Genomic DNA, 14,618 nt, shown 5'->3' with positions numbered 1-14,618 from the left:
ACCACCACCATCATCATCATCCCCCGATCTGCGACCCTTCTCTGTTCTGAGAAACGACGACGAGAAGAAGAAGAAGAAGAAGAAACTTATACGGCGAAAGAATATTTAGCAGACGACTACAACAATGGTGAAGGTTTTGACCTATTTTGGCATGACATTGGCAGCTTTCGCCTTTTGGCAATCCATGGACAAAGTTCATGTTTGGATCGCTCTTCATCAAGACGAGAAGGTTTTTTTCGATTCTCTCTCCTTCTCTCTCTCTCTCTCTCTGTGAAATCTGAAAACCTTTTTGGATTCGCTTGCATGAAATCTTTTCCATTTTGAGCTCTTATGTGACACCGAATTTAGGAATTTAGGTCAAACCCTAGACTGATGTGTGTTTCTCGATTTTTAAGAAATGGGTTATTTTGTGTTCGTTTCTCATTTTGTTGGAGATACAAAGTACAAAATAGCCATGGAGTAATTGGTTTTTGTTCAGTGTGTTAGTGTTCTTCACTATCTGCAATTGTTGTTATAGCGTTACCATGATTAGCCCTTTCTATGACTCAAATGCTTAGATTATGGAATGTTGGATTATAGAAGCTTCAAGCTTTACTTGCACAGATTGTGATAAGGGATAAGAAACAGCTCACCGATATGTTCTCCTCTCTAGCCAAACATTAGTAGTTGTTTTCGGAAGCGTTACCATGATTAGATTATGAAATCTTGGGTCATGGAGATGAACAGTTTCATTTGGCCTAGGGGTTTCGTTAGACGCCTTGTTAAGATGTCATGATTTTAGAAGCTAAGCTAAGCCTAACTTTTGTTTGATATGATTGATTCAATTCGTGATTGTTTTTGCTGTCAAAGCACAAAGTAGAGACTGTGATTAGGGAAATGAAAAAAACAGCTCACTGATATGTTTTCTTCTTGGAATTAAGTAGTAAGTAGTAGTGATAGGATAATAAAACCGTAATTATGTGCAGCAAGAAAGATTGGAGAAGGAAGCGGAGGTAAGGCGGGTCAGGGCAGAGCTGCTGCGGAAAGCTAGAGAGGAGGATCCTCTTGCCTGATCAATTCAGTTCACTTCTTCCTGCACATTTTTTCTTTTTACTGTTATGGACCGAAATTGAGTTTGCATAAAATGACATTACCATATATGCTTTTGAATGTGGTGGGATGATGATGAATAATGGCGTTTTTTCTTGTTCTTCTCAACTAATGAAATACTTCAAATGGGGAAGTATCAGCATTTTGTTCTGGTTTTTGTTTTCCTCTAACTTGTGTACTGTAACTATGTGTCATGGATTCATGTTCATGTACAAGTCAAGCAGATTTCAGATGCCTGATGACAGCCAAGTTTGAGCTTGGTAACAACTAGTAATTACTAATTAGTAAGAATGTGAATCATAAAACAAGCATATCACCCTCCATCAGTTTGCATTAGAGCAAAAAACTAGACCAGTTACAATTCATCGATACCAATGTAACTGAACGGAACCAGAGGAGACAAAAAAAGAAAAATCAAAAGAGAGAATAGGAAATGAGTTAATGGCCTATTCTCATACTCCACTTTTCTTATACAATAGAAAGAAAAAATAAAGTTTCAAGGTTGTTCAGAAATGCTGAGCTTTGAGTTGGGACTTGGTGCTGATTCTTATGCACCCGCATTGGCATTCTTTTCCTCATTTGCGCTCTTCTGTGCTTGCATCAGTTTCCTCCTACATAACAGAAGCAAACAACAAAAAATCTTCATTTTAACAGTACAAAATCGGAATATTATGCTCTTGCCTCATTATGAGAATGACTTACCTCTTGTAAGAGATATAGTTCTCTATCTCTGGTTTCTGCTCAGGCTTAAAAGCTAACCATTTTTCATTTGGACATAAACCATCAAATGTTCCTAGATCTGTGCATCAATAAGATTGAGATTAAATTACTAAACAAATTTGCATAACAAACATAAACTAAGAGTTTAGTAAAGGTCGAACCTTGAAGCAAAATATTTGGTTCTTCTTCATAGCACTTCAGTTTCCAGAGAACAACACCATTTTCTTCCAACATGATTGGTTCAGTTCTACGTGCATCACATATAAGCATTGCTGCAAATAGATTTCATCATGTTAAAGAAACAAAAAATCTACTTGAAGATTTGTTAGACAATTAACAAAAAGGGTTTAGACTTACTTCCAGATGTCATGCCCTTTGCCTCCACCATTTCTTCATGAGCCTTTTTAGCTTCAGCTCTAATTTGAGACATAATTAAGTTATGCTCTTCAATGGACAAAGGAGCTCTGTTTTTCTCCATAATGGATTTGGCAACATCATCTTGCGTCTTCAGTTTGAACTGCTTCTCCTATAAGACAAAACGAGCTTTTAAGCAGAAAGAGTTTAAAATTTAAACCAGCTTTTGCAGATTTACAAAATACCTTTTCCTTTGCAGCTGCAGCCCTTTGTTTAGCTTCTTTGTCCTTTGCTTTCCACTCTGCACTCTGGTTGTTAATGCAATTCCTCATTGCGCTGGAAAATATTCACAAATACGTTAACTCATAACGAAGCATAAGCTACAAGAAAAGTTGATATTGGCATATAAAGATTCACATACAATGTGCTAAGTGATTCATCACATAAGAAATTGAGAAGCTTGAGCCTTCTTGATGCATCCATCTTCTCGTACTCAGCAATACCCGCTACAAAAGTTTCAGGTGGGAACTCATCACTCGAAACTTCTGACTGCAATAGGATCTCTCCAATAGCAGTGAACCAACTGCTGTCAGTCGCACTGAGAGACAAAGACCTGCAATCAATTCAAATGCATCAGAAACAGAAGCAGAAAACAAACATATGTGTACTTTTGAGCACAGTTGAAAATGACTCATACATCTCTCTATCCTGTGATATTAAATCCAACAATTGGATCATCATCGGGATAATAGAAGAGTATTGTTGTCTCCTTGTGTTACGACCACATAAGAACAGTTCACGGACAACAGTTTCAGCTTGTCCTTCCTTCAAATCAAGAGCCTATTAGGAAATTCACAATGAAACAGATTATGAGTAAACAACTATAGAACATAAGTTAGTAATGAAGCAATAGAGATCAATTACCATACCTTTCCAAAGGCTGAGCAAAACTCAAAAAGCTGGAATACATTTCCCGCTTCTTCAGTTGGTATTAAAATGCCTGACACAGAAGTCAAGCTTATACCCTGGGGAAGTTGAGCCTCAAATTGTATCTCCTCCTCTTCCAGTGCTTTATTGCTCTTGCCTATCACTTTCTTCTTCTCCTTGGTAATATCTGTTTCATAACCGTAAAAATCAGTAGCCTCTCCTTTTTATAAGACAAGTAGACAACTTCCAAAACACAAATTCTCACCAGCTCCTTTAAAATCTTTCTCAAGTACAGAATCACTGTTGTCACTACTGTCTTCCATAGAAGCAAAATCCTGCAGAAACCATATTAATCAAGTACACATAATAAAATTTGGAAGCTAAAGATCACAAAAACCAAAATTTGTGTCATTGTATACAGTACCAGTTTTGGCTTCTTCTGATAAGCAAAGTTATCAGGCCCCTCAGCTTCAAGAAGCTCAGAGACTGAAGCTAATCCACTGGCTTTAGCTTTGTGTGTCAATATCCCAGTGGGATTTAGCCCTCGTTTCTTCCTGTAAAATCCTCACAACCATTTTTAAAAAGCTCTCTTTTAATTCAAAAGCTCAATCTCAAAGACATGTAATTTACCTGCAAAAACTGCAATTGCAGATGCCTCTGCACTGAGGACATATCCAACCTTCCAGCTTTGCTACTTCTTCTGCACTCTCACCATACCTATGATTCAATATCAAAAAACACACACATAATAAGAACACATAACCTCAGGAACATCTGATGATACAAGAAAACATAAAATACAAAACAAACCTGTTTATTAAACACTTATGACAAAAATTAATGGTACATTGCTTGTCCTTCTTCATGCCCTTGCACGACGCAACAAAGTCCATCGTCTTCTGTCGACACTGCAAACAAAACAAGCCAACATTTGAATCTTAAAAAAAAAAGAAACTTTAATATCATATACTTAACAAGATCAAGTCTTTAGCCACAACAAACAAAACCAAGTCTTTCGCCACAACAAACAAACTCAATTCTAAAACGAGAAACAAACTCAAGTCTTTAACCACAGCAAACAAACCCAAGTCTAAAGCCTCAAACAAAACCAAGTCTTTAGCCAACAAAATCAAATCTTTAACCATAAAGGAAAAAAAAAAATCAAGTCTTTAGAATAACCAACGAAAAACACACAAAATTTGAGAGAAATCGTAGAGTTGGTCTTGCTGTTTTCACCTGGTGACAGGTTTTGCCATTACTTGAATCATAGATCCTTCCTCCGATGACTCGTACACCGGGATTGGTGGTGCGCCTCGATTGTTTCTCACCCTTGATAGCCATAACAACGGGGAAAGTAAAGGTGAAAAAGGTTCGAAATTTGAGGAACAATTGAGAGTCTGAATAACAAAATCGATGCAGAAGAAGGATTTGAAAAAAAACCAAAGAAGCTCAATCTGGAGAGCAATGGAGCAACTATACGAAAATTTGGGAAATTGGAATAGAGAAGATGAGAAAACCAAAAGTTAAGGAGTGGTGTGGGAATCTGAAAGGGTTTTTTCCCTCTTCTTTAATTGGGCTAAAATTTCAAATAGAGGGAAAAACATATATTTAAGAGGTAGAAGAAACGAAAATGGACTGTTTTAGGGTGTGAATAGTAACAGGCATGGACAAACAAATTCGTTTCCAGATTTGATCCACAAATGGCTACGGTCCAATTCTATTTATCTGTAAAAGCGGTTTGTAGTTGATGTGCTGCAGTTTTATCTCTGATTTCTTTGGACTATACCGCTGTGAATAATGTTTGATGAATAATAAATAAAAGACAGTCTAATTCCTAGATGGATTTGTCTGCCCCAATCGTTGCAGCCATTCATACCCTAATATTATTTTTCTTCGGTTTGTTGGATTTCAATCTCTTTTAGAATCTCCATCATCTCTGTTTTTTGTATACATGTTATTTTCTTTTGTAACACGCTACTTTCTCAACATTACACGTGATAGCAGAAGATCTCTCTTTAACATGTTGTTTTCTTGTATTATATATTATTTATTTATGAAGAGTACATGTGATTTCTTTCAAAAACATAAATTTTAATGTTAAAAAACACATTATTTCTTCAAATGATATACTTTTTCAGTATGATATGAATTTTTTAATTAAATGCTATGTTTTTCATGAGTAACAATAAGTTGTTGTATTTTTGTATATTGTTCGAGGGCAGTTTCGATTCTTTCCCTCTCTAAAAAAATTAGTTACCTATATTTTCTGGTACATGGTCACAAGTAACACGTGATAGCATAAGATCTCTTTCTTTAACACGTTGTTTTCTTGTATTACACGTTATATATTTATTAAAATTACATGTAATTTCTTCCGAAAACATCTTTTAATGTTAAAAACAAATTGTTTCTCCAAATGATATGCCTTTTTCAGTATGATATGATTTTTTTATTAAATATTATTTTTTACAAATAACAATAAGATGTTGTATCTTTGTATTTTGTTTGAAGGCAGTTTTGATTTTTTCCCTCTCTAAAAAAAATTAGTTACCTATATTTTCTGACACATGGTCATTTTCTTAATTTTGTTTGAATCTATAGTTATCTACTAATATTGCCCCTTAATTTATGATGATTATTTTTTGTTTCATTCGTAAGCGTTAAAATATGTTCAATGTTTACAAGGAGTTGTCATAGTATATGAAAAATGAATCTACATGATGTTATTCTTTAAAATTAGAGTAATTCTCACAAATACCACCTAAACAAGTTGTCTTTAAATTTAGTACATCATCTGTAAAGTTCCATCCGGAACCTACAAGGCGCAACAAAAAAAAATTAAAAAGGTGACCGTGAGGAGAGAGAGATATTTCGTGTCTTGCAGTAGACAAACTAAGACACTCATAGACTTTCTTTTACTTCTCTCTTGCTTATTTGTCACCATTTCATTGCTCAATTTTAAAACAAAAATAATTAATTAAATTAAATAATAGTATTATATTAAAATATTAATAAAATTAATATAGTATCTCAATTTTGAAGGGTTAATAGATGGTGATGCCCTTAGTCTTCCAATCTATGCTTGGAATTGAGAAATAAACAAAAAAACATCACTTTTCATCGATACACAGAAAACAATTTGTAAGAATCAAAACGCGTGAGTTCGCCCTAGCCGCTCTCTGGCACAAATCCTGACATCTCTTCCCTTGGCGGCGTCGGTTCCGATCGGCATCGCTGGGCCACTGATCTTTCATCTTTGTCTCTTCTCCTCTCTTCAAAGCTTGTTCTGGTCCTCTTTTAGTCCCTTCGAAGTTTCTCTGAGATCCACAATTCCGACCTTGGTCAAGCGTCAGCTTCAGGCCCCCTTCTCCCTCCCTTCCTGCCGTACCTCCATGGTCGTTGCAATCCCAGCCGTACCTCCATGGTCGTTGAGTCTCTGCTCTTGGTTAGTACATCTCGAGTATCACATACCGATTCTCCTTTCCTGCAGTTTTAAGGATTATCAATACCCAATCACATACACATCATAGGTTCGAACCCAGCTCTTTTATCATGACTGTTATTTGATGATTCGCAAACCAACTCCTAGAACATATATTCAAGTCGCATCTCATCGGTTCACTAGTAAAAGCTTGAAGAGGAATGGCATTATGATCCTGTCTCTACGGAGCGGTGATTACCATATCCTCTTCAACTTTACAGCTCTGTTTCTTCTAAACCCCAAATCCTTACAAGCAACCTTCTGCAACATCCATTGTATTATCTATGCAAGAAACGATTTGGAGAAGAACAACATAAGGTGTGTTTCAAACCCAATTCTTATTAAGTCCAGGTCTGATCCAAATTATTGTTTGCCAAACCTTAGTACATGGTGGGATCAAGATTACAAACTCTTTGGCCGAAGACTCCATCTGAGTTGTAATTCACCATCAATGCTATGGTTTTGCTCTAAGCTTTTGAAAACCCTGGCAATAGTAATCTTTATGTCAATGGTTTGCGATCCTCAAAGCTTGAATGTTTATGGTATGTGTGTAACCCCCCATCTTCGTTCGCCTAAAGGGTATAAGCTCAGATGTGCTGAATTTTTCAAATATAGAACCGATTACAAGCTTTGTGTGGAATTCCTTAGCCTCCATGGCCGATGGTTTCATGTGAGGGAGGACCCACCTGCTATTTTACGGTTTTGCATCTATCATTTGTGTCTCCCGATTGTAGCTTCACCTAGTGTCATGAGTTGTGAGCCTACAAGTATGAAGAAACCTGAGTTCTTATTTTTGAACTTTTTCATGGTGGTGAAGAACCTAACCCTTGTCTCCCCGATGGAGCACTCTCTAAAAGCTTAGTCGCATATCTTGCGCATGGCGTGTATGGTCACCTGTTGATCAAGGAATTCGCGAAGCCCGTCATGGTCGAATCCGCTATGGTACCAACAGATTTTTCAAACTTTGCACCTTTGAAAAACTCATGAAACCAGTATCTTTATTTTCCGTATTGTTCTTTAACCTTTGATTGTATGAATTCCCCTCTCTTGAGATTTTAAATTAACTCAACTTCTTTTGAACAAAAAAAACATCAACTATTGTACTCATTACTCAATATTAATCAATTATATTTTATCATATTTAATGCAGAACTACAAATATTAATATATTAATGTATTAAATTTCTCCTTTTTCACTTGATAATAATGATTTGATGGTTAGGTTTTTACTTTTTTTATAACTTCGAAATTTGGAGTTTTGGCTCGCACGTATCTGTGTGTTGGGCTACTAGAACATGTAAATTGATTATTATTTTCGCATGAAATTTCAAACCTACCAAGTGAAGTTCATTTTTGAAATACGATCACTAGGATACGACCTCTTTGATAATTACCTCATTTTTGCTGTAGTAGTAATTAAATATCTGAACTGTGCAACAAAATAAATCTTCTTACGTAGCTTATACATATTTAATTATATATTTTTCCGATATGACTGTAAAAACGTAATGAGTCGAAGGCATTATATATATATATNTGTGTAACCCCCCATCTTCGTTCGCCTAAAGGGTATAAGCTCAGATGTGCTGAATTTTTCAAATATAGAACCGATTACAAGCTTTGTGTGGAATTCCTTAGCCTCCATGGCCGATGGTTTCATGTGAGGGAGGACCCACCTGCTATTTTACGGTTTTGCATCTATCATTTGTGTCTCCCGATTGTAGCTTCACCTAGTGTCATGAGTTGTGAGCCTACAAGTATGAAGAAACCTGAGTTCTTATTTTTGAACTTTTTCATGGTGGTGAAGAACCTAACCCTTGTCTCCCCGATGGAGCACTCTCTAAAAGCTTAGTCGCATATCTTGCGCATGGCGTGTATGGTCACCTGTTGATCAAGGAATTCGCGAAGCCCGTCATGGTCGAATCCGCTATGGTACCAACAGATTTTTCAAACTTTGCACCTTTGAAAAACTCATGAAACCAGTATCTTTATTTTCCGTATTGTTCTTTAACCTTTGATTGTATGAATTCCCCTCTCTTGAGATTTTAAATTAACTCAACTTCTTTTGAACAAAAAAAACATCAACTATTGTACTCATTACTCAATATTAATCAATTATATTTTATCATATTTAATGCAGAACTACAAATATTAATATATTAATGTATTAAATTTCTCCTTTTTCACTTGATAATAATGATTTGATGGTTAGGTTTTTACTTTTTTTATAACTTCGAAATTTGGAGTTTTGGCTCGCACGTATCTGTGTGTTGGGCTACTAGAACATGTAAATTGATTATTATTTTCGCATGAAATTTCAAACCTACCAAGTGAAGTTCATTTTTGAAATACGATCACTAGGATACGACCTCTTTGATAATTACCTCATTTTTGCTGTAGTAGTAATTAAATATCTGAACTGTGCAACAAAATAAATCTTCTTACGTAGCTTATACATATTTAATTATATATTTTTCCGATATGACTGTAAAAACGTAATGAGTCGAAGGCATTATATATATATATATATTGGAGAACGCTAACTCTTTAAAAAGAGTGGATAAAAATGACAAGCAAATTTCAGAATTAAGAAGTGTTGTGAAAATCGTGAAGCAAAACTGGTAAGGATTATGAAATTGTAAGTACGAGTACTTGTTTGAAATTTAAATCATTCCCAAGAATCTGTAAAAGTCAACATGCACTAACTAATTAAAATTGAACAAGCAACCCAAATTTAAAAAAAAAATGATTAAAACCTATAATAGTGCTAGCAAGTGATTAGAGATTTCATAGCATAATAGTCATTAAAATTGCAGTGTAATTTTTGTTTCCAAGTACTATAGTAAAGTAACAAGAAAGGCTAAAAAAAGCTTTAGATGACAGTACGTGTCTTTGATGTATGTATCATTTATCAATATCAATGTGCATATAATTAATTACATTCTATTTACAAAAAATATTATGCATTTACAAATTAGATGTTAAACTATATGATTAAACTGGTTAACCATAGTAATTAAGACATGGTAACAATAAAACAAAATGCAACACCCTACAAAACAAAGTGAACGTACAACCATAATATTTTGAGGACAAAAGGTTCCTACACATTTGTGATCTGTACAACGTTAATTTTGTTTTCTAATACAAAAGAAAAAGTTGCCAAACATTTCAATACAAACCAAAAGATGTTTTGGTTTACACATCCAAACAAAAAACCTAAAAACAAAAGATGAAGAGAGAGAGAGAGGACGAAGAACATGATGATGATAAGACATTGGACACAGAGCTACACATATAGATCGCCGCCTAAAAGCCGAAACCATCATTAAATTTTCATCTACTGTTTGTTCCCGTATTTTTTTCGCCCCTTACGTCATCTCAAACGCCGCCGCTTTCGATTCTCTCACCAAGACAACAACAACCATCACTTCCTACCATCGTCCTATTGTCGGACACAAACCCGTCTCGTCCTGAGTTATTATTATTACAGCTCTCTTCATCAGCCGAAGAGTCAACAATGACCATAGGCTCTGTCAGCAATCCCCCGTCACGTGGCGGAGAGAATAGAACCGGCATGTACTTGTTATGCTCCATCTCTACTCCTGGTAGTCTTGCGTTCTTGAAATGTTCCTTTAACGACTCAAGACCCTTTTTTTTTAACACAAAAACAAAACAGCTTATATAAAACCAGAGATCAAAGATTGAACCTTTATTGTTTTTTTTTTTTTTAAATTAATACCTGGATTCGAGCATAAGTGACCTCACAGATCTTTCTAGTGTTGAAAACTCCCCAATGTTGATTGTGAAAGGTCTTGTAAAGTCTCCACACTGCTTCTGGTGATGTCATGTTCACAAACCCATATCCCACATTGCATTTGTTGCTAAACACAAAACACCAAAACTTAATTATTAACCACTAATTTACTCTTTAGTCAAACCAAAGTGGCAGAAGAAAACACATTACCTGAAATCAATAGGGAGGTAGACAAAGTCATAAGAAGACATAGGAGTTTTGTTCCCTTCTTTGATTACCTTTTGGTTACAGTCGTTACAATGTGTGTCCAACATTTTCAAAAACAGCCTCTGACTGTAAATGGAAACAATACTATAAAATTGACTAGTCGATATTTGTTAATCTCCTAGGCACCAGAACATATACAAAAATAGTAACATATGAAATACAAATGAGCTTCTCATTTACTAATATCCATTGGGTCCTGCTGACTTTTTGTCAACCCCAATAAGAAGAAAAAAGTATTTCCTCGTTTTAGAACAATATCATCAAGCACATGCCTATCACCATCACAAGTTTTAATGAAAAAGATGCATGCTTATTTTTTTTTTGACTTACGTGTACTTGTTTGGGATGTTCTTGATCATCACGGTGGTTCGTCTGTCTCTGGACTCGCCGGCGGCGATAGCGTTTTCCCTTATCATGAAACGAGGATCAGCAAAACTCTTCTTCATATGCTTCCTTTGCTTCTTCTTCTTCTTCTTCTTGTTATTGTTCCTCTGCTTTTGCTCGTACATTTGGTTACTATAGATCATCATCGGTGGTGGCGGCGGTGGATGATAGTGGTTGTGGTTGTTATCAAAGGTGAAGTTTTTATGGAAGCGTGAAGCGAGGAAGAGCTTTTTAGTTAAACCACCGGGACGGCTAAACTGGATAAACATTGGTTTACCGGAGATAAGTTTACCGTCCATCTCACGGAGAGCTTTTGCGGCGTCTCTAACGTCAAAGAACTCAACAAATCTCTGTTCTCTCTTGTACGGTGTCTCTCTCACTTGCTTCACTTCTCCTACAATGTGATTTTTTACAAAATCGACATAAAGTTTGAAACTTTACATTAAAAAAGTTGTGGTTTTTTTTGTTAAAAACGTTTACCATAAGCTTGAAAAATGTGACGGAGGGTAGTGGAAGAGACGGTGGGTTCCAAGTTCATAACCACGAGCGTGCCTTGATTGTTTCCATCGGGAACAGCATTGAGTTGAGGAAACACGAAATGAGCCCAAACCGGTTGATTATAGACTAGTCCACGCGCCGCCGTGAAGTGGAGTTGATGTTGCATGTGACGGTAACGTATCTCATTGAAAGCTATCTGCGAGGTTCTCAGGTTGTAGAAATGGACGGTCACGATTCCTTCGTCTGCTCTCTCCATTTGGACACCACGAACTTCCCCGAACAGTCCCATGTCTTGTCTTATAGATGACTCGGTGACGTTGCCAGGGACTGGTAATAGCATCACGGCTCTGGTTGGCGCTACTGAAGTTGGTGGAAGAAGATGAGGAGGAGGGAGATGGAAAAAAGAAGGGTAAGACGGCGGCGGCGGCGGAGGAGGAGGAAGAGGGAAGTAGATTCTTGTCGGAATAAAGAAAGGGAATGGGTTTGGGTTTAGGATTGTCGCCGGTAAGAACTCCGGAGCTGTTGGGTTAAGGTTTGTTGGGTGACTGAAGGGTCCGGTGACTGACATGGTTTGGTTTGAAGGGAGAGAGAGGTTGTTTTGCCGGTGACCGGTGATGATGATGACTATTGGACGTTTGATCTTCTTCTGCTTCAGTAATCGTACTATTTCGTCTCTGTCTCTCTCTGCTAGCGCTTTATTTGGTGCAGAGGGGAGGGAGAGAGAGCTAAAAAGTGGAATTTTTGGGTTTTGTTTTTATTATGCAGAGTTTTGTAATTATTACTTTCCCAATTTTGAGTTTTATTTTTTACTAGTTTTTACCAACGCAACAAGTCGAGGTTCTTTAATCTGATGGTGATACTCACTAGTCCGTGAAATTTTACAGTTTTACCCTTGGGGAGGATTTCAAATTCATTACAGTGGACTGATTTGATGACCAGTAGATAAAGCGGTTAAGGATTTTATTTTCCGGTTAAGAAGAAATAGTATAAGAGAAAAATGAATAAAAATGGTATAAGATGGCCTTCTTCATACATGATATGATAATAATAGTATGCATGTCGATATTTAGATATCCAAACAGAAAATTAGAATACCTAATTTTTCACTAATTTGGATAAATATCATTATTTTTTTGTTATGGGTATCGCATACAAATCTATTTTCAATTAAATATTTAGTAAAAAATTATTCTACTATTCTATTAGATTAAATTAATTTTTTATAAACGGATAATTATTTTTAAAATTTTTTTGAGACGGATACAAAACCAACAAAACCATTCTGAAATAGTCAAATTTAAATATGGTGATTCCATCAAAGATAACAATTTACCAATGCAATTCATGAATTATGTATTTTTTAGTAGATATTTGTCTAATGTGACTGTTAGCATATATCTGATATTTTCAACAATATATATTACTACAAATTGATATTTTTAAAAAGCTATGGTGGATATTAAGTAATATTCGCTCTGTTTCTCGTAGATTGTTGTTTTAATAGTTTCATACATATTAAAAAAAAAAATTTATGTCTAAACTAATTTATAATTATTTTACGGTTGAAAGAGAAAATATAAACCAATAAATAAGAGAGGATTGGTGGGAATGGGTGGAAGCACGTAGATGTGATGAAGAGGAAGAAGGTGGTTCTAAAGGAACAGCTTCTAGAGAAACTGAGACTCAGGTGAACAAAAAAACAATCAAAGAAAAAGGCTGGTTTAGGCCTCTTTTGGACTGGTTTAAATGCAATGTTGCTACTTCTTGGTCAAGAAGAAACAACTTATCAGGTTGTGCTTGGATCCTGAGAAATCATCATGGTGTGGTGATGCTTCATAGCAGAAGATCTTTTGGAAGGATTTTCTCTAAGCCGAAAGCTCAGTTAAAAGGTTTGTTGTGGGTGATAGAAAGCATGACAAGTCACAAGATGGAGAAAGTGATTTTTGGTTTGCAGGAAGAGTTCTTAGTAGGTGTGATTTCAAGACCCCCTGCGTGGCCTTCTTTTAGATACCAATCTATGGAGGCTAGGTTCAAGTTAAAGACTTTTAAAGACTGGAAAGTGCTTTTGGACAGAGTCGGCCACGAGTACAAGCGAGCCAAGCTGGTGCTTGCGGCCGACAAAATATATAAACAAATTTCGGCCCCAAAATATTTGTGATGTTTTGTAGTCCAGTAGTAGTGTTTGTTATGAGAGAAATACTTTTCTGTCTACCACCGGGTTCGAGACTTCATGCAGTCAAATTTTCATTATTTTTTCTTTTTAGCTGTTTTTTATTCTAAAAGTTATTCTTATAAAATGACCTTTTTTTTAATGTGGCTTGTAGCCTACTAAAGTGTAGCGCCGGCTCTGCTTTTGGAAAACTCTTTTGCAAACAGAGGAGCAGCTTTGGTAGCTCAAAGCGTCACCACTGATGGTAGGACGCAACGTACGTACGGTTGGGCATCCTGGTTGGTTGGATGGGTTTTTAACGAAGAAAGGGTAGAATCCTCTATTAGACCGTAGTTTTTTGGAAACTGTCGTTGATCCGATAAGTTTCATTTTTTGTGTATAGGCCTATACATAAGGGTATAAGGTCGCAGTATAGGTTAAAGTAAGATAAGGGATATATGTATCCTTATATGCTTGTTTGTATGTTACCATCAAGTTTATTCCAATATAATTCCAGTTGACAAAAAAAAATACACCAGTAAATAATATGTCATTTTGAATAAAGCATAAAGTAAAAAAATCATTTGAGGTTTTTAATCTAGAAAATCAATCTTTTAGGAATACAATTTCTTTCCAAAACATACAATTTATTAGCAAGAGAGAGAGTATGTCACTACAAAAAATAATGTATATATTGTATCACGAAAGTGATATGTTCCAATGCAATATGTGTTACTGTTGTTTCTTTGACTCATTAATCATTAAACTATTACTCTCTAATACTATCTATATACAAAAAAAATAAACATATTTGTTATTTGATAAATTTAAAATTACTATAGAATTATACATTAGAGTTTATAAATAGAACACAATTTCCGATTAATTGGGTATCATGATCCATGTATCATTTGTTCATATGTAGAACTTGTATTTGGGTGCGAATAGCTCGTATGTGTTCCCCATTTTCACCGCAAAAGTTCATGGGCCGA

General features: G+C 35.7%; 3 protein-coding genes across 3 annotated transcripts; 1 reads left to right on the top strand and 2 right to left on the bottom strand.

The window, feature by feature from the left end:
• On the top strand, positions 7-1,254 carry LOC104701388. The gene is made up of 2 exons (XM_019227685.1): positions 7-229; positions 966-1,254. Exons 1-2 carry the CDS (start codon positions 125-127, stop codon positions 1,050-1,052), a joined length of 192 nt encoding a protein of 63 aa, XP_019083230.1. The 5' UTR covers positions 7-124; the 3' UTR covers positions 1,053-1,254.
• On the bottom strand, positions 1,381-4,813 carry LOC104701386. Its single transcript, XM_010417063.2, has 13 exons — positions 4,327-4,813; positions 3,901-3,998; positions 3,721-3,807; positions 3,515-3,644; positions 3,356-3,425; positions 3,093-3,277; positions 2,861-3,003; positions 2,585-2,776; positions 2,409-2,499; positions 2,167-2,335; positions 1,971-2,081; positions 1,792-1,888; positions 1,381-1,700 (listed from the first exon to the last, which is right to left on the bottom strand). The coding sequence occupies exons 1-13, from the start codon at positions 4,429-4,431 to the stop codon at positions 1,637-1,639; spliced, it is 1,542 nt and encodes a 513-aa protein (XP_010415365.1). The 5' UTR covers positions 4,432-4,813; the 3' UTR covers positions 1,381-1,636.
• LOC104701385 (protein terminal ear1 homolog) lies at positions 9,826-12,109 on the bottom strand. Its single transcript, XM_010417062.2, has 5 exons — positions 11,460-12,109; positions 10,926-11,373; positions 10,539-10,661; positions 10,314-10,455; positions 9,826-10,222 (listed from the first exon to the last, which is right to left on the bottom strand). The coding sequence occupies exons 1-5, from the start codon at positions 12,043-12,045 to the stop codon at positions 9,953-9,955; spliced, it is 1,569 nt and encodes a 522-aa protein (XP_010415364.1). The 5' UTR covers positions 12,046-12,109; the 3' UTR covers positions 9,826-9,952.

Source organism: Camelina sativa, chromosome 7, assembly GCF_000633955.1.
Source record: "Camelina sativa cultivar DH55 chromosome 7, Cs, whole genome shotgun sequence".
NCBI lineage: Eukaryota > Viridiplantae > Streptophyta > Magnoliopsida > Brassicales > Brassicaceae > Camelina > Camelina sativa.
The sequence above is the reverse complement of the archived record's forward strand: the minus strand, read 5'-3'. Positions and strand labels throughout refer to the sequence as shown.

Coding starts and splice junctions, on each gene's coding strand:
- LOC104701388 (XM_019227685.1), top strand. CDS start 125: ATGGTGAAGGTTTTGACCTATTTTGGCATGACATTGGCAGCTTTCGCC. Junction 230..965: donor CTCTTCATCAAGACGAGAAG/GTTTTTTTCGAT, acceptor AATTATGTGCAG/CAAGAAAGATTGGAGAAGGA.
- LOC104701386 (XM_010417063.2), bottom strand. CDS start 4,431: ATGGCTATCAAGGGTGAGAAACAATCGAGGCGCACCACCAATCCCGGT. Junction 2,082..2,166: donor AAAGGGCATGACATCTGGAA/GTAAGTCTAAAC, acceptor ATCTATTTGCAG/CAATGCTTATATGTGATGCA. Junction 1,701..1,791: donor AACTATATCTCTTACAAGAG/GTAAGTCATTCT, acceptor TCTGTTATGTAG/GAGGAAACTGATGCAAGCAC.
- LOC104701385 (XM_010417062.2), bottom strand. CDS start 12,045: ATGTCAGTCACCGGACCCTTCAGTCACCCAACAAACCTTAACCCAACA. Junction 11,374..11,459: donor TCACATTTTTCAAGCTTATG/GTAAACGTTTTT, acceptor ATCACATTGTAG/GAGAAGTGAAGCAAGTGAGA. Junction 10,662..10,925: donor AACATCCCAAACAAGTACAC/GTAAGTCAAAAA, acceptor TTCCATTTACAG/TCAGAGGCTGTTTTTGAAAA.